This window comes from Trachurus trachurus (assembly GCF_905171665.1).
Source record: "Trachurus trachurus genome assembly, chromosome: 7".
Classification (NCBI taxonomy): domain Eukaryota; kingdom Metazoa; phylum Chordata; class Actinopteri; order Carangiformes; family Carangidae; genus Trachurus; species Trachurus trachurus.
Window position 1 is genome coordinate 15,827,360 of NC_139901.1, and position 27,992 is coordinate 15,855,351.

The 27,992-nt window shown below is 43.4% G+C and overlaps 1 protein-coding gene across 1 annotated transcript in view; it reads right to left on the reverse strand.

The window, feature by feature from the left end:
* The window catches only part of prdm16 (PR domain containing 16), a gene marked incomplete at its 3' end in the record, with an annotated part of 172,804 nt that overhangs the window by 106,912 nt on the left and 37,900 nt on the right, over nucleotides 1-27,992 (reverse strand). Inside the window, exon 2 of the mRNA XM_083975148.1 lies at nucleotides 5,935-6,407. Coding sequence (XP_083831274.1) covers nucleotides 5,935-6,407 — 473 coding nt within the window. The remainder of the gene's footprint in view (nucleotides 1-5,934; nucleotides 6,408-27,992) is intronic.

The window sequence follows — 27,992 nt, forward strand, 5'->3', positions numbered from 1 at the left end:
TGTTAACACATAATTTTATATATCAGATTGTGACAAAATGCAGTTTGGTGTAAATTCATAATCTGCAAAATCTCAAAAGGGTAGGCACTGCCCATATGCAAAACTAAAAAGCTTCAGGTAAGAGAGAGTATGTGTGTACTTGAGTGCAATTTAAATATTGTAGGTCTTGTTAAAAACGTCATTTTTTACTAATCCCTGGTAGTTGAGAACCATGTAGATGTAGTTTTTCAGATTCATGTTTCATGAGTTATTTTCTGATACCATATGTGAAAATGTGTGTGTGTGTGTGTGTGTGTGTGTGTGTGTGTGTGTGTGTGTGTGTGTGTGTGTGTGTGTGTGTGTGTGTGTGTGTGTGTGTGTGTGTGTGTGTGTTCATTCACGATCCATCTGTAGAGGGGTGGCAGCAGCAGCAGCAGCAGTCTCAGTAATGGATATCTCAAAACTTACTCCATAACTACTGTGGCTAAGTGGAAAAATGTGCTTTTTCTTTTGGACCTTTTTTTTTGTTGGGGTGGGCGATTTAGGCAAACTGACCCTTCAATATACTATTATCCTCTACTTTCCAATGAAACTAGGCCTGAGTAGGTAAAGCCAAAGGCCTGCTGTTTTTCATGTTAAGTGCTTCTGGGAGAAGTACTCTCAACTCAAGGCCATGCTCATCAGACCATGGTCCTGATTTGATTACTAAAAGACATGATAATGACCCCATTTACGTGAAAAGCTTCACTCATGCTATACAATAGCCTGCACAGTAGGGGTCAAAGTTAACTGCGAGTAATGTCAAGACTGTGTCTAAAATGGATGATGAACAAATGGATTTTATGAAGGACTTGAGGTTTCCTGTGTTATGGTTAGTGGGTGCTTAGTTTCTTTGACCTTAACCAGCACTCATAATTGAAACACCAGAGCATGACTGGCGCTGTAAAAACACTGGAAAGCAAATTAATCAAATCAAGTAGAAAGCGACTCTATCTCTCATTATCTCACTCTCTTGTGTCTCATACTATCCATTCGCTGACTGTGACTACTGTCTCATGGCAGTCTGGGGGAGTTTCTGCTTTATCAGCTCAGTACCAGTCACCTTAAGGGCCAAACATCAAGATAAAAAACACCTTTCTGTGGGAAGCAAACAGATCAGACAAGTTGCAAGCTGCACCTTGAATGCCCTGTTGGGATATCTTGCAGCATAAGTGCTTGGCCATCCGCCCTCCTCAGGCAACATACAAAAGGCGAGCAAACACTTTAGGAGGCGAGAGGTGGGTCAGGATAGATAAGTGTCAGGGTGCGCCAGTACTTCTTCTCCCCAACGTTTGGAGACAAGGACGTTAGCTTAGCTCAGTGATTAGGTGGCGAACAAAAGGAGCACATTGTCAGCACGAGGGGCGAGCTGTCAGGTCAGAGGTTTCAGATCCTGATGGAGATGATGCCATGATGCCATGACCGGACGGGCATGTGTCACGTAGGACCTTGGCGGCATGAGAGTGCCCGCCAGACGTCTTAGCCTATCACTAAGTCAATACGAGGGTAAACAGAAGAGCTAGCATACTTTTCACCTCTTTCCACACATCACTGGATGAATGATGCTGATATGGAAAATCACCCCACGAAAAGTAAATAGAAAGAGAATGAGGGACGGAGAGACATAAGTTTGCCAGGCAACAATGTCATCCCAAGGTCCACGGCTGCAACAGACAAATATGGCTGGAGGGGTGACATGGACTCTTGTATTGACCTCGTTCAAAGGATCTACACATCAATGCACATCCCTAAAATCAAAATGCACATTTTGTCCTTGTTATATCCTCCCTTGTGTGAATATAGGAAACCCTTAAGGGTATTTACATTCTATAGGTTGACAACACCAAGCTTGGTAATTACAAGTTTAGCAGCTTCTAAACTGTGCAAAACTGGCAGGGAAGAGAGTGTGTCTTCTCAGGCTAGGAGTAAGTGACAGAGCGAAACACTCAAGCTGGAGAAACACAAGCGGGTGAGAAAAGACAAAGCTAATAGGAGCTGGAGGAGTTTCAAATCCCATGATTCAGAGGTGCAAAGACACACCCAGTGGTCACAGGGTAAGGAGACGTGAGAGTAAACACCATTAATATCGCATCGGAAAGGCTTGGCCACATTGTTTGCTTGCTTCACGAACGTTCAGAATGCAAACAGGGATTTGATTTTCCTTGTTTTTCATTTTCTACAGATCAAAGACGGAGCTGCAGTTCGTTTTATGCATCCTTCCTCCTTTCAGTAAGGATTTATCATCATTTGTACATTCCCAACATTACGGTTTTTTTCCCCCTACAGTATATAACATGAGACACCTCAGCTAATCCACAGATGTGTTGCCCTCTCTGCTGCCATCTTGACACCCAAGGGAGTTAGATCAGTGAGTCCACTGAATGCCACTCAGTAAAGAGCACAATACCTCCAGTCATTGTATGGTGACATGTCTCTATCATTGAGCAAGTTAGGCCAATCTACCAAGCAGATAATAGCAGCTGTCACTCTGACAGTAGATCCCCACACTGGACTCTCCGAGGGCCTCTCCTCACACTGCTTGCTCAGGCCTTCCTGTCCTGGGGGACTGGCAGCCCTATACACACAACCAGACAGAGACACACGTGCGCGGGCACACACACATACGGTAGACCTGGGGCCCTGCCGTTCTATCATGTTGTGCTAAAGGGGAGCATAATGGTTTTTAAATGGATGACTTGGTGCTGGCCCAGAGAGGGAGTCTGAGACAGAAGAGAATGGCCATGGCCTGCAGCGAAGCAGCTCTTAGATTGAGCTGTCCGTCTCGCTGAAATGAGTATGAGTTAACACCTCTTCCAGTCCCCTACGCCCCGGGACAGACAATAGTAGGCTTCCTCTTTTCTTCTCTCCCTTGCTCTTATACTCTTTCACTCTCGCTTTCTATTATTCTCTGTGTTTCTCAGAGACCAGCAATCTACACCTCCACTGACATATCCAGAAAGCACTACAGTGTCCGCCATGAGATTGTTAGAGCTGTTTGGCTTCGTTGGTAGACCGCGGTGCTTGCAAAGCCAACATAATGAGTTATTGCCAGTCTTAGTAAAAGATCCACAAAAATGCAGTCGATGTAGTTAAACTGTTTTGGGCTCAAGTGTACTACTGCAGATGGCATATATCATTGTTGATGGGTGAAAACCTTGTAACTGTAATTTTGGTGATTTTGTGTTGTTAAGGATTACAGGGCTACAGTAACATGTGAAGGACAGTCTCCCTTTGACTACAGTACAAGCTAATTCAAGGCTGTTTAACTATTTGAGGCATTTTAGGAGAAAACTGTTTTCACACATCTTTGGTGGTTCATTCCAATTTATTATAAAACAGAAGCACTGACAAACTAATCACTGTGATAAGAAAATTAAGCACTCAATCTAATTCCGTCTCCCTCCCAAGACGGGCTGAGCTGTAATGTATTGTAAGAGGTATTGGTCAGATACGATCATACTGACACCTCAGATGACATCATTTCTCACAACACTTCCCCCCTTGTCTTGGCAGGGAACCGGCATAACACAGAGATATTAGCAGAATTTCCATGAAGCGTTAAGCTCCTCCTGTGTTTCTGATGCTGTGAGAAATATGTTTTTTAAATCTTCTTTTCTTCTTCTATCCATCCCCATTAATCTTGTACCTCTCTCACTTCTTTGAACATCTTTTTTCACTCAGCCATACTTTTGGTGCCCCCTCGCCTGTCTATTTGTCTAAGACCAGAGGCAGTAGATGAGTAGAGGGGTAAATTGTTAAAGGGGGGGAGAAAGTGGGTGTATGGGACTCCTAGGGGAGTCTCTTGATGACTATCAACAGGCTGACTGTTATGACTATCTGTGATAAGAGTCTGGGAGAGGAGAACCCCTGAAGGCTTCCAGCCCCAAACCAGACGGGATATCTTAAGAAAATAATACAGCCTGAGTCGGAGTCAGTCCTCCAATGACCATTAAGGAGGAGAAAGAAGAAGACGGCTCAATCGTTCCCTTTTGACAGGTTGCAAGACCAAAGATTTCACTGCATAGGTAAATGGGCAACATGTATCTTGACACACAATCTGAAACAACTGGATTTCCAAACGGGGTGGCGCATGAACTGAAAACTGATAAACAAGGAGGCAAACAACTTTGCAATATGATGTTCAAACATTGGTAGGGGAGTTAGGCATCCTACCTAAGAAGTGCTGCGATATTAATCCCAAAGTAGCCAATAAAACTTTGGACATTTTAAAAGTGCAACAATATGCTGAGTCTCTCCCTTTCTGAGGCAGTGTGAGTGCACATGTGAATAGCTCTCTTTAGAGCTAAAGGTGGCTTTTTTTCCTCCTTACAAGCCGGAGAGCTAAAGCTTAGATAATGAATATGCATTAGTTTGGTGTCTGGAGAGACAAAAAGGAAGGAGGAAAACCGAGAGAAAACATGCGAGCTACGGAGAAAGTGTAGCCTTTGGAGAAGTGCCCTTTGCACCCTGAATGGATAGCCATAATATGAACTTTAAAAAAGGAAAATGTTCAGCTTGGCACTCTGCCATATAGCGTGTGCCTGTGTGCTCTAATCTCCAGCATGCGCCTACAACTGTTGGGAAGAAAACAAAACAAAAAAAAGAGACTTGAAAGAAAGGAATTGGAGTTGTTGAGAGTGAACCAAGAGGTTTTCCTTTATACATTTCAATGACTGATATGGACAGTAAAGCGATGTTCTATGAATGTTTTTTCTTAGGAAGAAACCTCAGGAGAAATACTTTTGAAGATATAACCACTAGTGTCAACTGTACAAGTCCTAAACTACGCTTTACTCTCCCTGTTTAACACCATTGAACAACTCCATCTGTTTTTATTGCAGTACATCAGTAGCAGGAAACAATGATGTTAGGAGATGTGTAATCTCATCGATTTTTCCTTCTCTACAAGTCATTTTTTTGTCTTATTAATTTATGTGGTCAAACATTCAACATAAAACATGTTCTTAAAATGCCCAAGGTTTCTTTTTATGGTTTTCTAAAATCATAGTTACCAGAAACCGCATAAAAAGACTGTGTGAGAAATCCCTAAAAGTCATTGCATGACCTGTTGATCGTCTTACAACTTAATACATCAGCTAGTGGTGTCTAATTAAAGCATGCCACATCTTTTCAAACACAGTGTTCAAATGATTAACTCTCTATTCCTTATTGCATACAAATGTAACATGAGTCTATGTGAAAGACCGCCACCCTTAAAACGAGGAGTCAAGGAGTCAGTGAAATGAAAAGCAGGCCAGTATATTTCATCTCTGATTAGGTATACGAGAAGGAGAGAGAGGCAGCGAGAGAAAGAGATCAGGAGTTCCTTTTTTTCCCCTAATGAGCTTACTAAAGCAACTTCAATATCCTCTAATGTCATGTTGAAATGAAAATTAATAGTTCAATATGCAGCCACCGCATTGGGCTACGCTTCTTCCATTTCCATATCGAGTGGCGTGACCAAATGAGCGTGCTCGCTCGGACCGATGCCCAGAAAAGCTGATACCTCCACTAATCAGCCAGATTTTTCCATCTGACATTGCTGTGCTGCTGGAATTCTGCACTAGTGTGTTTTGTATGTGTGTGCATGTACGTCTGTGTGTCTGTGTGTGTCTGTGTGTGCGGGAATCAGAGATGAGGTCCAATCATTCAGGGGATGCAAATGGAGCAGGCATCTTTGCTGATGAAGAGGTAGATGCCTGTGAATACAGAGTGATGGCTGGAAATGTGAACGCATAAATGAAGAGCAGCTCGTCCGTTCACTTACCCCCTTCTGTGTCGTCTCATTGTTTCTATCACTCTTTCATTTCATATCTTACTGTGCATTTGTGTTTGTGACAAAACATGCGCGTGATGGGCAGTTACAGGAGAAATGAAAGGAGAAAGAGAGTGAAACTATGAAACAGTGGTTCTTACCTCCCATCCATAGGAACTTTCCTTGACCGTGGCCCCATGATGCAGTGTGTTGTGCAGACCGAACCTCTCACCAGCGGCGATGCGGGTCTTGGCCCATACGCCCAGGCCGGCACCAGGCACGGAGGACTCCCGCAGCTCCAGATCACTGGGAATGGGAATGTCGTCAGGAATGTAGACGGGCGCCTCGTAGGGCGAGCCCTCCTTGGGCGTGGTGAAGTCCTGGTCATTGCTGCTGCTGTTGCTGTTGTTGTGGAGGTGGTGGTGGTGGTGGTGGGTGGCGTAGATGTGGGGGTGTAGCAGGTGGTGGTGGTTGTTGTTTGGATGGGAAGGAGTCGGTGAGGGCAGGGGGGACATGTTCATGACGCCGTCCTCTGCATCGTCGTCTGGACTGTCAGCGCCACCTCCACTGCCGGCCGCTAAACCCGGGAGGTCAGCCTCTGTGTCGTACATGCTGTCCACTGGCTCACTGTCATCTGGTAAAGAGACATATGGAGATGACGGTTAATGCCGTACAGGAGGTGGAGGGAGAACACAGCATGCAATGTCTTTAGAGATCACACCAACAGGACACTATACTATATATCCAATGACTTCTTGACCCTAAATAAGAAAAAAAAAACACCAATGTCCAAACTTATAAACTGTCAGAAAACCACACTGTGCAATGAGAAAATGTAGGTGTTGTGAAAAAAAAACACCTAGCACCATGATGACGGCCTTCACCAACAAAATGCAGACTTGACAGATTTTCCACAGGCTGTGTGAGAGGGCAATCAGATGAAGAGAGGAAGCTTGGCAGCCTGGCTGGCTGGGAAATATTCTCAGTTCCATCACAGTCGCACAGTTTGTGAGCCAAGACTCATCTTACAAATAATGGTTCTGTCTATCGCTGACCTGGTTAGCCTCGTCACCTATTATTATTATCATGTCCACACACTGACAACATGATTGTGCCTGCGCTCCAGGATCCCACCACTCCAACACAAGTGAAAATGATGATGAGCACTGCAAGTGTGTGTGTGTGTGTGTGTGTGTGGACGCTGCATGTAATATTTGGCATTAAATTGCATCCCTTTTCTCTGTGTTATTAAGGAATTATCTTGAGGTTGAGGACAGTGAAGGTTTGTAAAATGTGCACATGGAAATCTGTCTCAGTCGTTGACATGTAAAGTCTGTGATGGGTGAGCACACAGTGTATGTTGAGGTGTTTTTCGCCAAGCAACAGTGCAAAACCTTTGTGGAATGAATATGAACTGGTCAAACTAGGACATAAATGAGAAATAATGAATGAGAAATCTGGTAATTTACACAGTTGTATTCACTGCTACTGATACATTTCAATCAGTAGTGAAGAACTGCATTAGCTCATCCAGCCTAGTCTTCATATACAGTCTGTGTGCCTCTTGGTTTTCTTCTCGGGACAGAGACTGGTGTCTTTAGTCAAAGCACCACTGCAGTTTTACTATTTAAAAGCAGAGACTGGCAATCAGCGGGCTAACTAGGCCCAAAATTGCAGCAGGAGTGGTTCCAATCAAGCTCTCTCCCTCTGTTAGCCGGCACACAGCCCGCTGCCAAACCTGCCATCGCATCCCAGGTTTCCGCTGGAGCTGCGACACGTTAAAATTTGCTTGTTAGTATGTGGCAGTTTATGAGTGCTCAATGAAAGTTTGTGGGTTGAATTTATTCCAATAACACTTTACCTAGGAGGTATCCTGTACATCACTAATCGCTTGAATTAAAGCAAAAAAAAAAAATTCTTACTGTGTATGCCTGGTAATGTGAGGTAGGGTTGGTGTGATTGATTGTAAATTGTAAATTTATAAGATTGAATGAGCTAATGAAGAAACCCAAGTAAGGAAAAGAGTCCTCATTGAATTTTGTACAAGAGCACATTCATCGCACAACGCATCAGTTTTTTGTTCTTTGATAAATATTTGGGTTTGGGCCCAGTGACAGATGTGGACTGTGAAAGCTGTTAAATTAACTGACATGTAAGTTTTAAATGTGAAATGTGAAACTATGAAAGCATGCGACAAGGGGTTTTCAGCGCCTGGCAAACCTGCAGTCTGTCCGAGCAGATCCGGGAAACTTATCATATAAAGCTGCAGCAGTAAAATCTAGCCTTTTATGACTGATTTTGCGTCATCCAGTGATTTTGACTGGAAAATAACCCATTTTTTTAATGATCACTGTTTCATAGGGGCTCAGACCAGGCGTGCAATTAAGCATTGGAACATGCGAGCAGCAGTAGCTTCCACTTTTCACAGATCAATTAAAGTTTTATAACTCGGCCCTATCTGCTGCTCCCTCTGCACAATCAAAAGTGTTTTGAGGCTGTTAAACACTTTTTTTTTTACACTTACTTTCTCTCTTCACTCCCCCACTCTCACTGGCACCTGACCCACTGAGAGCAATTTTGACAAGCAGAAAGACAGCCCTGGAAAATCTATTAAATACCATGTGGCTTTAAGAGCCTCTGTGCACAAAAATGCACAGATCACTACGTCAAATAATTGAGTAAGGACAAGGGGGAAAAAATCCTTAATTTTAATGAACAAAACATCTTTTGTAAGATACATGAGGCAGTAAAGCAAGGCAGAAATTGCCTGGCAGTGTGGTGTTAAATAAGTTCAACTCTCAGTCATTACTTTGCTAATTCATAAAAAAAAAGTTGCCTGGGGGGAGAAAAGTGGGAAATTTTTAGATTATTCACCATTAGAGACAAGCTCTCTCTGTCTTTCCTCCCTCTGTAACTCAAGCTGACCATGTTCGACCAGTCTTGAAAAAGGTTGCAGATGAGAAAAGTAAGCAGGAAAATAATGAAAGGGGCCAGAAAGAGGACGAAGAGGTGGAGGCGAAGAGTCTAAAAACTGACGACTGAGCTGCTTTTAAATAGCTGTATGTTAGCTCTGGGTCTCAACAGGCCCAGAAAGAGATGTTAGGTTCATCTCCCTGAAGACTTCTTAAAAAACACCCCGGCCAGATAGTGCCTTCCTCTCCCTGGCTCCTTATGTTGTTCTTTCTCTCTCTGTTCCTCTCGCCATCTCTTTCTCTTTTACGGGGAGCTATTTATCCTGATTACATCAGGGGTCAATCATTAATTCGCACCTTGGGGGTCCCGGTTCTGGCTGCGGCTACAATGGGCTGCTTGTTCAGTGGCTGTTATTCCAGTGGAAAACTACGCTGCTCAGCCTGTGAGCCGGGCCCAGGCCACATGAAGGCATCCCATTTATTTGATAAATTGTAAATGCGTGCCATAAACGGAGCTCTTTGCTTTGTAGCATGGCTTGCAATAACAAAGATTTTAGGGCACGTATGAACACAGATGCAGGCTATCACACAAACACACATCTGTTTGCAACTGCAGGAGCTGTTACCGTACTCTAAACACATGTGCAAGAGATCAGATGGTGTCGTAGGTAAAGATGATATCTCATAATTATTGCATGTCACAGTGAAATAACAAGATATGACATAGATATGACATTCATAGACAATGTCCCCTAAAGTACGCATTTGACAAATGTGAAAAATTAGCACATAAAGAAAAAGTCGAGCCATGACAGAAGAATCAATTAAATTTCCTTTCAAGAGTCAAGACTGAAAAACAGAAATTCTACAAAATATGAAATGCTGATAACATTGTAATCAGCGTTGCCATGGCAAAATAACTTGACACGGTGCTGAAAATCAGCGGTTTAATCGAAGGGCCTTACAAACAGGCAAATTGTTCTGTGGTTGTGTTTAATCAGCGCACTCTAGACTTAAACGCAGAGAGATAGAGATCTGGAGTCATTTTCTGCCGTCTGCCTGGGCGCGCACAAACACATGTGCCTTGTGGCATATAGACTTTGCTGTGTTGTCAGTGCAGTTTGAGTAGAAAAAAACAACACTGACTGCATGCAAGACTTCTGAGAAGGAGCCTATAAATACTGCATCAAATAAAGACCAACTAATTTCTTGCAGAATAAGCAGTTGTGCCTTCATTGAAAGAAATCAGGAATCTTTGTAAAATCTTTTTTTTTTTTTTTCCCCCATGTACAAAAGATGCAAATATTGGAAAACACTGCAGACCACAGACTGGGAAAAAATGCCAACAATAGCTTTAGTATCCAGAGCCAGGTGTATGGTAGACAGCAAGCAGCAAAAGTGGAGTCACGGCTATGGCTATGATAACAAAAAAAAAAGAGAAAAGAGTTGGAAATAGGACATGTTTGCCAGTGATGGCCATCATAAAGCACACACGTCCTACTTCTCTCCCTGCCTTTTCCCTCCAGCGCACACAAAGACTGTATCTCAGCCTGGCCGTAAATTGATCTGGTTCAATTCAAAAGGAAAGTCAGCCACTGATGAAAAGACAGTATCCAGGGAAAAGGCAAAACTATGCAAAAATCTGCACTGGCTCCAAATATGGGGAGAAAGGATCGTCTGGTTAAAGAAAAAAAAATCCTATGCAGGGGGAGAATGTGTGGACCATGACAGATATGAAAAATGGGTAGGTGGTTGAGCAATAAATGACCAAACATTTTGATGTGGGAGCTTTGTGCATACATGTATGCACATGTGCTTATAAATCTGTGAGGGGCAGCGCCAAATCTGCTGTTTGTGGCACTATATAGTGCCAATATGGTCCCACTTAGCTGCGTTATTGGGCCACAGAATGATATTGGTACCTGTTTTTCTGTAAGCAGGCCTTTGATGATTCTGTCTGCACACAAAAGAGCTTAAACACCCTGCACTTTGAAACAGGGGGAGCAGAGGAGAGAGGCAGCTGTAAAACTCAAACAAGTGCAAATTAAAGGTAGAGCGAGCGAGATTGAGAGATGAAAAACTGTACGGCGGTGCGCTTTTTACACGGCGGTGGCATTCGGGGTACGGTACGCTCAGCTGCCAGAGGAGGGTGTCCGGGGGAGAAAGCGTGTGTTCGGTGCGCGCGTTTGTGTGTGTGGCAGCAGTGAGGAAGTAATGAGTGAGCAATGAGGGCACAGTCAGCTACAATACTAGCAATCCTCTCCAAGTGAGAACGCCACACTGTTTCCCCTTGTAAAAACACCAGGGAACATTTCCAAGCAACACTTAAAATTACAACATGGCTTCTTCAGAGCAGGGAAAGAAGCATCACGGTGCCAGGAAGAAAAAAAAGAGGAAGAAACAGAAAATGCAACATCTGAAGGCTCTTATATATCTAAATCAAATATCATGTTTACGATGATGCACATGTCCTGCTGCTCTACATGACAACACAACTATAACATGCTTCAATAACCGAGATTATTTATGCTTCTTTGAGTCACAGTTTATTTATTATGTCCCAGAGACAATGCATAGGAAAAGCAAGTCTTTTTATTGTATGACCAAAAATAAAAACAAAGCTCAACCACCAGTGTCATCTATTTTCTATACACATACACGGTTGATACAAGTGTGAACACACACATATAATACACACCAAGTGTAACGTGTTGGTATTTGTATGTGTGTGTGTGTGTGTGTGTGTGTGTGTGTGTGTGTGTGTCTTTGACCAGTTGTCGGTGGATATCTGTCTTTAACACCTGATGGGGGAGCTGTCTCTTGCCTGCTCTGCTCTGTTCTCTCTATGCTCGCTTCGCCTCAGAGCAAAACAAACATGGAGGTCTGTTGTCATCAGGGCGCTGCTACGTTTTACACAAGAAAATACAATAAAACGTGGTGGAGTTGTGGCTGAGAAGAGGGAGTCACCGCAGATTTTGCAGCATTAGTGGGAGGCGAAAAAAGTTACTATTGTTGGTTCACAATGTTTCCCGGTCAAGTCAGTCTCACTCAATTATCCCTTGCTACACACACATATTTACAGATTGATCAGTCAGTAACATTTCCACACAAAAAAAAAGACCAACACAACTTTATGTAACTTGGTGACTGCAGCTCAAAACAGAATAGACTGTAGCTTTAGTCAGTTTGTGAGTGAGTGTGATGTGAGTGCACACTTTTGTGTTTGTGTGTAGTGCCAATACAACACGGCTGATGTATTGATGTGTTATTTGTGCTGAACAGCCTTCAGGCCTCCAATAGCACATGTGTATTTGTGTAGTGTGTGTGTGTGTGTGTGTGTGTGTGTGTGTGTGTGTGTGTTTGAGAGAAAGATCAAGCCTCCAGGCAAATAGAAGACAGCAGGCAACCTCCTGCAGCTGAGAGCAGTGTGTGTGTGTGTGTGTGTGTGTGTGTGTGTGTGTGTGTGTGTGTGTGTGTGTGTGTGTGTGGTGGCCCTGTGGTCCCAGGGGCTTCGGGGCCCAGGCTGCTGCAGACATTTATTAACAGGGCAGATTAATAGCACTAGGAGAAAACATGTTCACAAACATGATAAATATTAATAATAATCAATACTGAGTTACATTTGCCAAATTGAGTTGCAAACAACCCCCAGGGGAGAGGGGAGGGGAGAAGGCGGGGGGGGGGGGGGGGGGGGGGGGGGGGGGGGGGCTCAGGAGGATGCAACAAGAAAGGAGCTTGCAGGAAACAGGAAGAAGAGAGGGAGCGTAAGCATCGGCAAGGAGAAATGATAAAATAGATGAAGAGGGGAATCACATGATCACAATCACAATCTGTTCACGTACTAAACAAATCTCAGCGTTCATGTAATCCATGGCTTGCTTACTATACTTTAGATGCTACAGGAGCTAATGCGAGTCGTGCTCCTCACTGCTGAGTGACATGAATAAACAACCTAAACATTTATATGCCTCCCTTTGTTTGTGAGTATGGGGAGCAGTCAGACAAGTGACACCTTCAGGCCATGAAAGCAGTCAGAGTACATTCACCCAAACAAGGTGGTGTAGTGAAGTTTGAATGTCCACCACTATAGTCAAATCTTCTCTACCATGTAAAACATTTCATAAATCAACTTTATTGTGTCTGTCCTCTTTGAATAGGCTTAGTTTTTTTTAAAGGATCAGATGGAGGAAGAAATCACATCTTGTCAGTGGGAGGGGCAGTGGGAATTAGGTGTCAATATCCAGAGAATTGATGGAAATCAATAAAAATCTGTTAACCATTATTTAATTTTAAGACAGTTTTTTGACAACCTCAGTTCCAAGGAAGGGTGGGTATAGTTACAATAAATGAAATGTCAAAGAAAGAGTGGAAAATCCAGTTGAAATATTCACACTATATGAGGTGAGACGACAGCATGCAGAGAACACCTTCCAATATGCAGCAGCACACTATTGCGCTCCTAGGTGTCTTTTTCTTTTTCTCTCTTCATTTGAGCGTGTGTGTGTGTGTGTGTGTGTGTGTGTGTGTGTGTGTGTGTGTGTGTGTGAGTGAGTCCATGTCCCCATACCCACTTTTGAAGCAGCTTCATTTACTGAGCCACTCAGGAGGCCAAGCAGCCAGTTAAGGGAGCACCAAGGCAGACAGCGTGCAGAACAAACCCATCCATTCTTATTAGCGAGGGAGGAGAGAGGTTGATCTTGTGCACGTCATATGCGTATGGGTGACACCTTTTGTTTTAATGTTAGAGGGAGGTAATGTTTCTTTTTTTTTCTTTTTTTATAGTAATATCTGAACTCTGAAATGATTTTGATCAACTTCCTGTCATATCCATCCATACATACCTTAAGTCTTCTCCATGATAAAAACATCAAATATATTAACAGCTCTACAGCTCTGAGATGTGCAACATATAATATGAATGCAAAATGAACTCTTTTGTATGTGTATTATTTTATGTATTTGTACACTTATCTGTGATCTTGTAAAGGCAACAGTCCCCTGCAACATTTGCAGGCTGCATTCATCTTTTCTTAAACTTTCTTTTTTGCTCTTTGGAGTTTCTGTGCAAAAGATGGTGACAGTTTTACCTCAATTATCACCTCAATTGTCCACATAAACTAAGGCAATTAAGAGCCACAGTCAAATGAGGATCTGCAAAGCTAAAGCAGACATGCCTGGCAGATTGTAACACAATTTATCTCAGAATAATGGAAATCAGTTATTATCATTATCAGTTATACTATATTATATGTGATTAGGAGTTACATCGAACAGAATAAAAAATATTTGTTTTGTCTTATAAATGTTCACTACACATCCAAGTGAGTATGTTTTTCTGACCACCGTGTACAGTGGCTGCACTAACATTGTGTAAAGAGGAGTGCTGTTGTGAATGTGGAGGGGTTTAGTTGTGAGGTGATGATATTCACCTCTGCCACAGGAAGCGGCCTAACTCATACATCAGTCTATTACTCTCCAGCCTCTCTCCGCTCTGCTCCTCTCTTCTTCTCACCCGCTCCCTCCAGTCATTAGCCAGTGAATTAACGACAATCCAGCATGCTATTAATCACCCTGACAAAACTGTTAGCATTGCCTGGCTAGGCTGGAGTGAGACTGTGGAGGAGGAGGAGGAGGAGGAGGAGGAGGAGAGGAACGGTGGTGGTGGAGTAAGATGGTGTGACAGGGAGTATGAGGTGGGTCACGGGAGACTAGTGAGTGTGTGCAATATGAGAGGAGAAGAGAGACAGGATGGAAATGTAGCAATATAAAGAGAATGCAGCCGTGTAGAAGTTTAGAGAAGAGAAAAGCTGAGTGAGAGAAAGAGAGAAAAAGAAGAAATATGTCTGGGTCAGGTCTGCACATTTTCAAAATGAGAATTTAAAAAAAGTAATTCAGTTAATGTTCTTGAAATAAGTTACTGACAATCAAATACACACGTGTTTAATTAGGATATTCTGTAAAATAAAAGACTAGATTGTTTAGCCATTGTTGGTGAGTGTATGCTGCACACTTTTTAATGATAGATGAATAATATAATATAAATCTGTGTTAAAAAGGATTGCTCAAAATTTCAATTTCAATGATCTCAATAGATCTTAAATAACCAGACAGAGGCAGCAAAAGGAAAATACCCTTTTTCCACAATTAGGGTAAAAGAGATAAAAAGGCAAGTTTGCTGTTAACCTCAACTAGGTGCTGACTTTTCCTCCCATAAGCCCATATCAGACTCACTCCACCTCTCTCTCTCTCCCTCCCAGAGTCAGACCACCTGCTGGGAGGCCTGAGCATGGACGTCAGGTGGGTCGCGGCCGTCACACAGTCCCATGTCATCAGGCTGTCACAGTGAATGGAGCTGACATGGGAGATATGCTAATCCACTTAGCTTCAAACTCAGCCAGGAGGCCGGTGCGCAGCGCTGCCTCAGCTCCCAACGAGCAGAACACACACACACACACACACACACCAGAATACACTGCCACACACACACACCTAAAGTAGACGCATGGAGGAATGTAACACTGAACTTTCAAGAATACCGACTGTACGTATATCAGATTAGATCAAGTGAAGTCTAAATGATTCCTGTGTGGATATTAAGCTATGAGATCTATCAGATATTATTCAAGAGGAATAAGCTGTGCAGAGGTGGACACATTAACATGTAAGTCATTAAATATTGACTTTGTGATTATTTTAATTCACAGTTTTTGTTCAGGTTTTGTCAGAGGGGAGTTGTCTCCACCATGTGATTCTAACAGAATAGAACACATAATATGACAAAGATTCATCAAATGTCAGAAAAATTGATAACCATTTAGCATCACTCAGTTTTATTCTTTTTGTGACACTTCACATTCAATCTAGTGTCAATGAACCTGAAGTGTGCCATCAGAGAAATGACACAATATTTGATAATTAATTACTAATTCATTACTTGTCTAATTTTTTATCTATCTGTTTACATGTTCACATATGAGTAGGTCCAATTGTTATCTAACCGAACAACTTGGCAAACAGAAACAATTTAAAGATGAGAATCTTTATTTTAGGAGATCTACTTACACCAGAAAAAGAGTTACAACCATATAGTGTGTTCTGAGTTGCAGACATATACTGTACACACACACACACACACACACACACACACACACACACACACACACACACACACACACACACACACACTGCACCGAAGTGATCAAAGTCAGCCAACGAGCAGCAAGGTGTCAGAGTTCAAAACTATTGCGCCACTCAGCCAGATGATATCTCAAACCGATCCATCGTATTTACCGACCATGACTTCCCCTATTAGGAGTTGTGCCGGTGCTATTACTAATCTGTTCACTATCCCACAAAAACAGGAAGGAAGAGAGGGAAACAGATGGGAAGGCAGGAGAATGGCGAGCGAGGGACACAATGCTTACTGCTCCCTTCCTCCTCCTCATTCTCTCTCCCTGCGTCTCCCCTCTCTGCTCTGCTCGCTCTCTGGCCCGTCCGCGGAGCGAGACTCACAATCAGTCTGACAATACTGTATACAAGTGGTGCTGAACAATGGAGGCCAACCACAAAGAATTCTGGGAACAGGGGCACAGCCTTCTTCTCCTTCGGGTGGCTCCTGCATGCCGGACCCATCGATACACATCGGCCTGCTGAGACTGACCGGTGCCAGAGAGAGAGAGAGAGAATAGAGATACAAGGGAGCTAAGAGAGGCCTGACATGACTTTCTGTGTGTGTATGCATGTGTGTGAAAAAGGCAATAATCAAACGGTTTCCTGTTTCTTAAAAATTAAATACATATACAAACATACACACAATTACAATCACACCCACACACAGGTTCAGAGTCACTTCTTCCCTTAATTAGGCCACTTAATTAACACCAAAAGAATCACAGAGTGAACTGGGAATAAAAATGAGGGGTGTGTGTGTGTGTGTGTGTGTGTGTGTGTGTGTGTGTGTGTGTGTGTGTGTGTGTGTGTGTGTGTGTGTGTGTGTGTGTGGGGTTGGGCAACACACTGCAAATCCTGCAACAATAACTGCGAAAGTATTTCTTACTGGATAAATAATGATAAAACAAGAGGAGAGACAGAAAGATGTTGGTACTGAAGAGCCATGGGGAGAGAGAGAGAGAGAGAGAGAGAGAGAGAGAGAGAGAGCAGGCAATTTTGTCTCTCTCCTCTTTAAGTGTACAGGGTGTGGGGTGAACGCAGCCCATTTGGAAATAATTGGCTGGTAATTAGGCGGGGGTCGACAGGTCGATTTGGGAACAAATGGCTGTCTTTAGCTCAGGTGGCCCTCCACACGAGATAATGGGACCTTTACCTCCCCTCCCTCCCTCTCCACTTCCATGTCCTCCTCTTCTCTCCCTGCCTCTCCTCCTCTATCCTCTCCCCCCCCTTTCCCTTTCTTGCGCTTCCATACGAACATGTGTATCCTGACACTGATGTAAACACCTGAACATAATGCAAATAAAAAACCCTCTTCTAGCGCGAACGCAACAAACTCTGATTTTGTAGTGAATGCCGTATTCACATCGATAATGTCGGAGCTTTTAGGGGAGAGTCAGAGGTGGGAGGGATGGGAGAAAAAACCAGTTGATCAGTGGTTGACTCAAAGAATAGACCATTCCCTGAGTTCATGTTGACAGACGACCCCCCCTTGCTTTGCATGCATTTGCCTTTAGTTTACTTTACTGAAAAGGTAACAATGACGCCCACGTTGACAGTAGTTTTGATTGGGCTTTGCTAGATGCTCTGGAAGTTTCAGTTCTGTTTGCACTGAAAAAATTAACATTTCTCCCTGTTTTTTGTTTTGTATCCTAATAAGATTAACAAATAAATAGACAAATATTGTAAAATTCGATCTGATAAAGACTCAAAGACTAAGACTTTACCAAAAAACTTTCAGCAGCAGTTGTGTTTATCAATAGAAATCTATTGATCAAAGTTCATGTTTAATATGTTCAACCTTTAAAATTAGAAACTGAGACCATTCTATAATAAAAGCATCCAATCCTGCACTGGCCAACAATGAACCAGAAGTGCGCAAGTTAACACACACGCCTTTGTTTTATTTTACTTTTTTTCAATCACAGAAAACATGCTGAGGACAGAGACCTACAACAGAGGCAAGTCAACAAGTCCGCTCCAACCTGACTGAACATAGGTTTTTCTTTACCGCAACCATCTGGCTACCCTGTGGTGCCAGGCATGTCGCTATGGTTACAATAATAAAGACATGGTTAAGTTAATGGAGTGATCAGTGTTTGGTTACAATTTGGCAAAAAAGAATAGTATGGTATATGCAGAGTGTGCTGTTAACTACTGTACAAAAAACAATAGTCTCCTTTCAGTCCACCCTCCTCCTGCTGCAGACTTTGTCAAACCACATCACGAGAGACTTTCCTGACTGGCAGCATCACAGCTCGGTGTGTCAGGTGCTCTGGAGAGGGAGGTTAGACCAGCACATAGCAGCAGCACTGAGCTGTTCAGACATCCAGCACCTCTACCAACTATTTCATTAGACCTACTGGTAATGGTGTTTCATGTCTTGACTCTAACAGCAAAATTAATTACCGTGGGTTGTAATAAGCTGCTTGTTGGTGTTTTTTTTTAAAGGGACTGTCATCTGGTTGTCATCATTTATTTTTGTATCATTCTTGATCTCATCTGTTGAGTATCTTTGCTGTTTCCTACTGTATGTCTATTTATATGCAAGTACAGAGTAATGTGAAACCTGATTCAAAGTCTTTGTAGCTATGTGTTCACGTTCTTGGCCAAAAGTGTAGACTCTGATTATAACAAGAGGGCAAAGTAAGAATAAATGACAGTAAGTGCAGTTAACATAAAAACCAAACAGAGAAATTAAGAATTGAAATGCCTCCACAGTAGGGCTCCCTAACTCTCTCTCTCTCTCTCTCTCTCTCTTTCTATTCCTTGTCTCTCCCTCTCCCTCTCCCATCCTCCCATTCAACAGCGCCGGGGTCTTGTTTGGCTTCCTGCTGTTTGTGTCCAGACAAGGCCTTGATTTGAATACTGATTCCCCATTGATAGGCCTGCACTTCCGATCTAATTAACTTGTTTTGTCTTTGGCTAAATAGAAACGTCCGAGGGAGGGTGAGAGAGAGAGAGAGAGAGAGAGAGAGAGAGAGAGAGAGAGAGAGAGAGAGAGAGAGAGAGAGAGAGAGAGAGAGAGAGAGAGAGAGAGAGAGAGAGGAGCTACACCAAACAGACGCGCCGTAAATAACAACAAGTAAATACACACAGGATGGAGGTTAAGGAAGGACATGTTTAAAAAAAAAAAAAAAAAACACCTCATTGTGTGCACATCAAAAGGAATCGCAATCGCTGAAAGGACACACATTCATCATAAAATAAAACAAGAGAAAATGATTTGAATTCAAAGCGTGATTTGCAGTCAGGATGTAGGTGCACATTGAGTGAGCTGAGTGGTGACTGGAGCAATAAAAACTGACTTAGTGCTCACTACAAACTTCTTCTAAAACTGTGATTAAATACAGTAAATGTCAACTTCTTTGAAAACATGACTATCAAGCTGAATTGCAGCTGTGTGGCAATTTTGGACTCGTGAGACCTCAGAGTTGGGAAAGAAATCAAGGAGAATTTTCTTTTAGAATCAGTTTATCCAAGACAGATTTCACTGACTTATTGGCCAAAATTTCAACACACAACAAATCAGCATACCCTTTGATTTAATGAGTCAGACACATACAGTACATTTCTACTTGCACTACAGGTTTTTATAATTTAGCTTTGTCTCATTCATAGCTAAATGTTATGTCTGGATCACATTCAACAGTGCTACATCATGAGCTGCAGACAACAACGAGGAAAATGCTTGTTCATGTGCTTTTTACTGTGTACTGTCCACCACTTTCCCCTGTGTGTGTCTGTTTGTGTAGCGTATGCAGTTCTTGCAGCCACTTAGCCTCAGTTAATGCATAGAAGGAAGCATTGGCAAAAAGAGCAGCAGAGGACAACATAGAAGTGAGCACATACGTTGAGGAGGAGACAGCTCTCCAGGCCGGGCCGTCAGTGTGTTCTGAGGGAACGATAACGACAACAAGAGACTCCACTGACAAGAAAAGGCAGGAAGGCGGAGGGGTGGGGGTCAGATAATGACATATGACCTAAAATAAACTGCATAAACAAAAGAAAGAGAGGCTGAGATGGGCTGAAAAGGAAGAGGAGGAGGGGGGGTTGGGGGGGTGCGGAGGGAGGATCAAAGGGGATGTCCGCCGCTGATACAGCACCTCAGATAATGTGTGGCGCAATTAGCGCGCTGTGACGATTTCCATTAGGGCTAATCAAATATTTATACTGCCTCCTGAGCATGTCACAATGCTGCCCTGGCCCTTCATATCAATGTGACAAATGCCTAATGAAAGAGCAGGTGCAGAGACAGTGAGAGGAGGTGGAAAGAGAGAGAGAGAGAGAGAGAGAGAGAGAGAGAGAGAGAGAGAGAGAGAGAGAGAGAGAGAGAGATAGGAAGGGAGAGAAAGAAAAAGAAACAGGGAAGGTGGAGAGGTGTTTGGAGCAGAGTTTGCTCCATCTCCCTCTCTCTCTCTCTCTCTCTTTCACATTTGGTTTGCAAATGGCTAGGCCTCTGTCATCAATTACAAGGCTGGTCTGGTGGCAATGAGCGGCTCGGTGTGTATGTGTGTGATGAAACAAGGACGAGGCAGCGCTGATGCTGCCTCACCTAGAGCCATTAATCAAACTGAGGCAGCTGCAGAACCAGTCCAAATTGGGCTCATCAGTCTGGGCATAAGCAGGAATCAAGGTGCAAGGACGCGGAGAGGGAGAGAGAGACGGAGAGGAGAATAAGGATAGAAATGGTTTCACTTGTATTCTCCTCTTTAATGGCGTATTTTTGTTCTCCTATGATAATTAGGATCGGTTTCATCCTGGGAGGAGAAGATGTGGCGAATGTGACTGAACTGAGGTTTAATTTATGTCTGTGCACATAGGAAATTATGCTGTAGCATATCAGATATGTTAGCGCCATTGTAAGTCCTGCTGCTGTGTTCAAAAGGGGGAAAGTGGGATAACAATGTTATCTCATGACATGACATGACTTTTCAAACTCTGAACTGCTCGTTTAATGTGATTTGAGCCAATCCCGCTCTGTGGTATTATTCTACCCCCACTCCATAGCCAAGTGCAGACAATTTATCTTAACATTTACACAGGCTACTTTCCTGTGTTTTTAAATATTATGAGATCCTAAGTTTAGTTTTCACACTGAGTGGTTTTCTGGATGGGACTTCAGTGTTGGCTTTTCACGTTCACATTCTCCGCAAAAGGTGTGTGCTACATTTTTTTCTGTTTAGAGGGAGAAATGAGACACATTAACCACTGCTGGTCAGTGACACAATCAACTTGAGGGTTAGGGGTAACAAGATGGGCGGCCCTCAAGAGGTCAGAGGTCAAGTCCTGGCCTGACAGACAGATGGGGGAGAGCGGTCAGGACTTGAAGGATGAGGAGGGAATGAAGGATGGACCTGGTTGGGTGCAGTGACAGTCAGGGATATGGATGACCCTCTTCACCAGTTTGACAGAGCAAGGGTCCCATGTTAACAAGCTGGGGTATATTTTTTTTTCCCATTTCAGTGGTGTTTGAGACACCTGTGTATCACCAAGCTGGTTAACAACACAGTCAAACACAAAGGAAGGGACAAAAGAGAAGGAAAACAGCCAAATTAAAAGTTCTTCTTACTTAAAATAGAAAAAAATTCCCACAAGTAAGACACCCAGAGAGACCAATAGCGCACAATAAAAAACAAAAAAAAAACTGATTTAAGGGTATATTCACTGTGGAAATGCATGTAGCACACTTAACAAAACACCACTAAAATGCTGGAGCTCTTTGTTTATTTGTTTTAAACTCCAACTGTATGTGCAAATGGAAAACGGGCAATATTATTATCTGCAAAGGCAAATAAGTAAAGACAAAACAAACTTAGCCTATAAAAACATCTGCAAATACTGAAAGTAAATCTACAGAAGATAAAGAAAATAAAAGAATATTTTACATTTCTTAAATGAAGCAAGCAGAAAATGAATAAAAGACTGGGTCAACAAAACTGCCCTGCAGCTCTAAACATTGTTTCTTCAGTATGAGGCCACTGGGCAAGTATAGCCATGAGACAGACCTCTTCTTCTAACCTACATAGCTCAGGATAACAGAAAATGTCAGGATAAGATGCTACAGCGGCTAATCTCCGACACAAGTGATAACATTCAGTGGGTGAAACCATGACAGATGACTATTGATCTCCTAGTTGTTGAAGGAGGATAAAATAGATAACTAGAGCACTTTATTGGTATTGATTGAAGAGTCAAAGAGGTGGAAATAACTTCCGTCTAAAGGAACAAAGCGTAATACACGCGGTTTATGTTCGGTGAAGGAAAAGTGTTAGATATGTGACAATCGTAAATGTTAGCAATTTGTCACGGGAGAAAACTGCATGTAACCTGTGTGTGAATTAAGCGTCACATGTGTAAAGTTTGTGACAGACAAAAACACATTTGGTTTTATCCCAAGTTGTGTCCATCTAAATGCGAGATGGTCGACTCGCCACTCTCAACAAACACCGCCACAAGATAAAAACGACAGCAACTCAACACAACCTCCAAATTCAAACACGACAACGCACCGACCCTGGTCTTGCACAGCGCTACGCTTCAAACATACGTCTTCAACACTCACACGTGTGCTCATAACTCACCAAAAGCCGACATATTATCTCATAAGTCTTCTCGCCACAGCGTCGTCGTACTATAAGTTCCCGGCTACCCATAAACTCTGGTTACCAATTAACCATGTGTCAATGTATGTGTGTGTGTGTGTATATGTGTGTGTGTCTGTGACAGAGATACAAGGGGAGCGCAGGGGGTGTCTGGCAGGCCTATCTGCGGCGCTGCGATGCGCTAACGTGAAAGAATGCCAGTGTCAATGTGACAGAGATACGGGAAGTGCATGGGGCCGATGGGCAGGGTGAAGGTCGATGTTGAGGTCAAGTCCTAAAGTGGTGGACACTCCAGCCACTGACACATGTTTGGGGAGTAGCTGAGAATCCCCACATTGTGATGCGTCTTGAAAAGTACTTGTTTAAGCTAAATCTATTACTATTCAGCCCTGAAGTAAAAGTGCTTTTGTTTAAACTGTGTGACTTGACTTCTGCCACTGGTGAACGTGAGGGCAGCGCCTCCAGGTGAAGTAACAACACTGTCTCATATTTATTGGATCCTTTTCAACACCGTCTCCCACCTTGCCTCTCTCTGCCACTGATCCGTCACACTGTCTCTTCACTAATCTGAACCTGATAAAGTATCTGCTCCCTCCACCACCACCAACCCTCAACCCTGCGAGTCATGTTGACACCCAGTTCTTTAAGCCACAAGTCAGGTATCAAGTCACTTAGGAGAAAACTGGGCCAAAAGTGAAAATGCCAAAAGTCCAAGGTGTCGCTTATTGATTTATTTTGACTTGGGTTCTAAATACCAAAAGGTTTTCAATTCAGTTGTCAAAAACAAGCATCAAATATATGACAATTATTGTACCAGAAATTTCTAAAACAGTTAGTCAACTTCTAAGAAATGAACTGACACAGTTTAATGTGGAAATCTGCCAGGCATTGTCTTGTTTACTTTTAACTGTTCCGGGTCCAACATGAGACTTGAATGCTCCCGAGCCTCACAAGTCTCCCAACAGTCAAGTTCACGTCACAGGTCCTGATTTTTTACGACTGGAGTCTATTTCGAGTCCAGGAGTGTGAAGACCAGGAGGAGAGGGGTGGGCGAGCGGGACACTGGAGCTGGAACAGACCTTCATTCCTCATGGAGGGATGATACTGGCCAGGACGGAGTGATGTGGTGGTGGTGGTGGTGGGAGGAGGGAGGTGGGAGGGGTGGGGGTGGCAGAGGGTGGGCACAAAGCGGGGGAACGAGGGTGGGGGACGGAGGGGTCATTAGCACTAAATCTGTTCCATATGACACACACTCACATGGCCCCTGTCTGGACTCTCTCTGTCTGTCTGACTGTCTCCCCACCTCACCCTCTCTCTCTCTCTCTCTCTTTGGACTGGCGATGAGGGGGAGAGGGGGAGGTGGGGGGGGGTGGGGGGGGGGTGTTTCTCAGCCACAACAGGAGCTCTGTGATGACAGGGGCCAGGCCATGTCACACACCAGGGACTCTGGCGGTTCTCCTTATCGCACAGAGAGGGCTTCATTAAATACCCCTCTTCCTTCCCTCCCTATCTCTCTTTGTCTCTGCAGGCCGACAGAGACAACACACACTGCCGCTGAGAACACACACACACACTCACTGCGGGTCCAGAACACATCCAGTGTGGCTGCACAGAGACACACAGACATGTCTATGCATAGGCAGTCCATGAGCAGTGATTTAAAAAGAAAATCCACATATATAAATCAACTAAAAACGTTTCAATCCAAAGAGCAGCCTCGTAGCTCACTGTTCTGGGTTCAGTAGTTTACATTGGAAGGTGCTGTTTTTATGTTTCAGTGCTGAACCTCAGCTGCATACCTTTCACCTTCACTGGTGAGAGTCGGCCTCGTGGGTGGCCACTCTGTTCATCCCTTTCACTCTCCTTGTGACATTAAATGTCCATTAAAATCCATGCTACTGGATATTTTCTTAAAATGGACCTTGAAATTGAGAGACATTTTTTCTCTGCCAAAAGTTACAAATAAACTACCATTATCTTTTCTTTTTTCCCCCCTATGTAACCTTGTGAGAAAATCCACCTGTGCTCATGGTCTTATTTTATTACATTAATATGATTCTGTTTAGTCTTTATATTCGAGGCCTTAGAAGCATGCGAGACTCAACATCATCGTTGTGTCTTATATTCTTGGATAAAGTAGCTTTCACACAGTAACATAAGCAGTTTACATCAGGCTTAGATCTGTGATGCAAACAAATATGGATTCTAAATGATGATTTTTCTTATTTTTCACAGAGGTGTCACAACATTGGCTAAATAAATGTTACTATTTTCCCATTTTTATCACTATCCCTTGTTTTTCTTACCTATGTGTGTAGAGTTTGAGTCAAGGAAAACCATAATATGATTGCTAATTCCTAGCTTGATTGTTGTGCAGCCACCACATGAGTGCGCACACACACACACACACACACAGGCCTGGATCAGTTCTGTCCCCTTGTCCTGCACGCCACAGCCCTGATGACTCTCCACCATCAAACACACACACACACACACACACACACACACACACAGTCCTCCATGCCTCTGCCTGTGAAACAAAAGCAGGCCTTGTCTGACCAGGTCCAGCACTTGTACAAGAGGCTTAGGGACATTTTTCTCATTTTTGAACAGCTAATATCTTGCAAAAGTTGTCTAATCTCTTTGCGTTTAAGTTGAGATTTGTACGGCCCCACCCCGCGGCCCCCCCACCTCCTCCACATGCCTGCCACCTTCCCCTGCTAGGCCCTGACGCATGGTGCTTAACCAGGCCACTTTAATTAGGTGAGGTGTGTGTGTAAGTGTGTGTGTGTGTGTGTGTGTGTGTGTGTGTGTGTGTGTGTGTGTGTGTGTGTGTGTGTGTGTGTGTGTGTGTGTGTGTGTGTGTGTGTGTGTGTGTGTGTGTGTGTGTGTGTGTGTGTGTGTGTGTGTGTGTGTGAGCATTGGGGCCCCCGTGGATGTACAAGCTGATATAATGAAACACAGCAGGTGATGAAAAGATCATGGCCGCTTTGAAATCAACCAACTCAATTTGTATAGAGACTCGACGAACATGAACGAGCTCCAGGACAAAAACAATTCCCTATAAGTGATTATGTGTTGCCTCTATGTCTTCTTTATTAAACCTTTCCTGAAAATCTTAAACTTGATTTATGTTAATCTCACAAAAGTATACCATATGTTCTTATTATGAGTGTCTTTTTAATTGCTTTACTGATTTCTGTCAGTTTCTCACAAACACTGCACTCCAATATAACGCAACATACACAGCATCCCCATTAACATGCTGTGGATCAAAACTCTAACTAAAGGTGAGGAAGAGGAGGACGGTTGTGCCAGTTTAGTCTCCTACAGCATGAAAGAGAGCACAGACACTAAAGCCAGACAATGCAGTGGGAGCTGCAGCGCAACTACAAACTAATTCTCTCAGTGAGCGGAATAAAGGCTACCAGGGTTACAGGAAGTACAACCAAGTTGGAGAGTGACGAAAAGAAACAGAAAGGAAGAAAGAAAATGAGAAAGAAAGCGAAGAAGAAGGGAGAAGCGGGGCTGCCTTTGAGACCCCAGAGACGGACGGGCTGTTTTCCGACAGTTTGCCATGCCAGCTCCCGAGCGTGCTGACGGCCGTGATTTCTACCAGGCTTTAAAAGAGGGTCATTTTCTGGGCCCTGCTTCTTTCTGTCCGTCTGCCTTACTATCTATCTTCCTCTATTTGTCATTCTTAATGCCATTCTGTCTGCTGTGCTATCTCACTGTCTGTATGTGCACAAGATTGCTTGTGTGTATCTATCTATATCCGTGCCAGTGCTGGGATAGAAAAGGCATTCTTATAAATGCTGCAAAAGTGTTTTTCCCTGGCGTGCGTGCATGTGCGTGTGCAGCCAGTGTGAGCCATGTTCTGGGTGTTGGGGTACTGCTCTCTACAGAAGGCAGCTGATTAGAAACAGTAGGTGAGCTTTGCTGACGATTCCCAGCCAATGTACAAAAAGAGGCAGACGGAGATGGGAAGAAATAATGAAGACAGAGAATAAAAGAATGACAGAGTAAAAATGGCAGGGATACACAGACATCACAGCCAGATGAGAATGAGATAAGTTTCTCTCTCTCCAGGCTCCTCGGAGCGATTTCTCCTGCAGCTTTTGATCCGAGGCCTTATATGGCTTCATTTCTCAAAACAACCTGGCCTCATACACACACACACACACAAACACATGAACATAGACACAGACACAGACACGAGTCCGCTTGCATTACATATGTGTAAGCAAACAACCATACATACTGTATATAGAACTGCAGGACTGGTTGTCATGACAAAACTGACCCCATGTGACCTGGATCCCTCACAACAACCCAACATGCAACATCCCTGATGGACACTGAAGAAACTAATCAACTTCTTAGTAAGAGGACTGACAGAAGTTTGACCTTTATACTTCACCTCTTAAACATGTGTGCTCAAGTATTACGCCGCATCCTTAATTAGGCTGCATTAAATCAAATACACATGGGAGAGGACTGAGCTAACTACTTGTTTTCTCCTCTTTACCAAAAAATTACATATTCTTCTGTAATATCCCAGAGAAGCAGGAAGGTTGCTGATGTGGAGTCCTTTCCAGCTGAGGGTCTGATCTAAACCGACTCCAGAGCAGCACTTACACTCTCAAGAGCTTAACTTCCATCCTTATTACTGGAGTCAAGCACTGTAGCTGGCAGCCATTCCCCGCTTCTTAGACAGCTGCTGAAACACTGGAACTTAAATCACAAAAACTTGTATATTCAGGGAATAACGCTAATATCTGACCTCTTTATTACCTCCGCCTGTCACATATCTCCTCCGCCTTTCCCCTGTGACAGAAATTAACTATTCTCTGAGCTCTGACTCCTCTCTTCATCATAAAAATACCAATTTTTCCCTCAGCTTGGGAAGTTGGCAGACTGCTCCAGTAGACATTCTCTTCCTGTTGCTTCATGTTTTTGGATGGGGGCAGTGTGTACCCTTGACTCACTGCCTTAGTGATTCTAAATAAAAAGTGTTTGGGCTATTTTGGTGACTGATATGTTTTCGCCCCCTCTTTAGCTCGGTCACACAGGTCTAGGGTCAACAATAAAAAAGGGAAGCGGGAGATAAATGAGGAGGGAAGCTGGGTAAGGAATGGGCGATTCCTCAAATGAGCACATATCCTTTCTCATAAAGAGCTCAACGTGTGCGCATGTGCTCGTGTGCATCTGCATGTCTCAGCAGGGCACTTGTATTCAGGGGTTGCAGGGCCTCTTATCTTCAGCTGCTCTGATTAGAGCCATAATTAAAAGCTGTGTTAACTGGTGTTGAGGCCAATAGTGGCCACCCAGTTCATTAAGGACCTCTATACAATTCTCTTTTTGCATTCCAGTGAATAGCCAAAGAGCCAGCATTATTAATTTGCTGTACCCGGGGGACAAGTCAAGTGTGAAGGAGAGAGACTGTGATCGGAACAGAGCCAAACAAAGGAGAGTGAGAGAGAGCTCTTTCTATATTGATCAAGTTGATCCCTACTTGATCAATGTTTAAAGGCG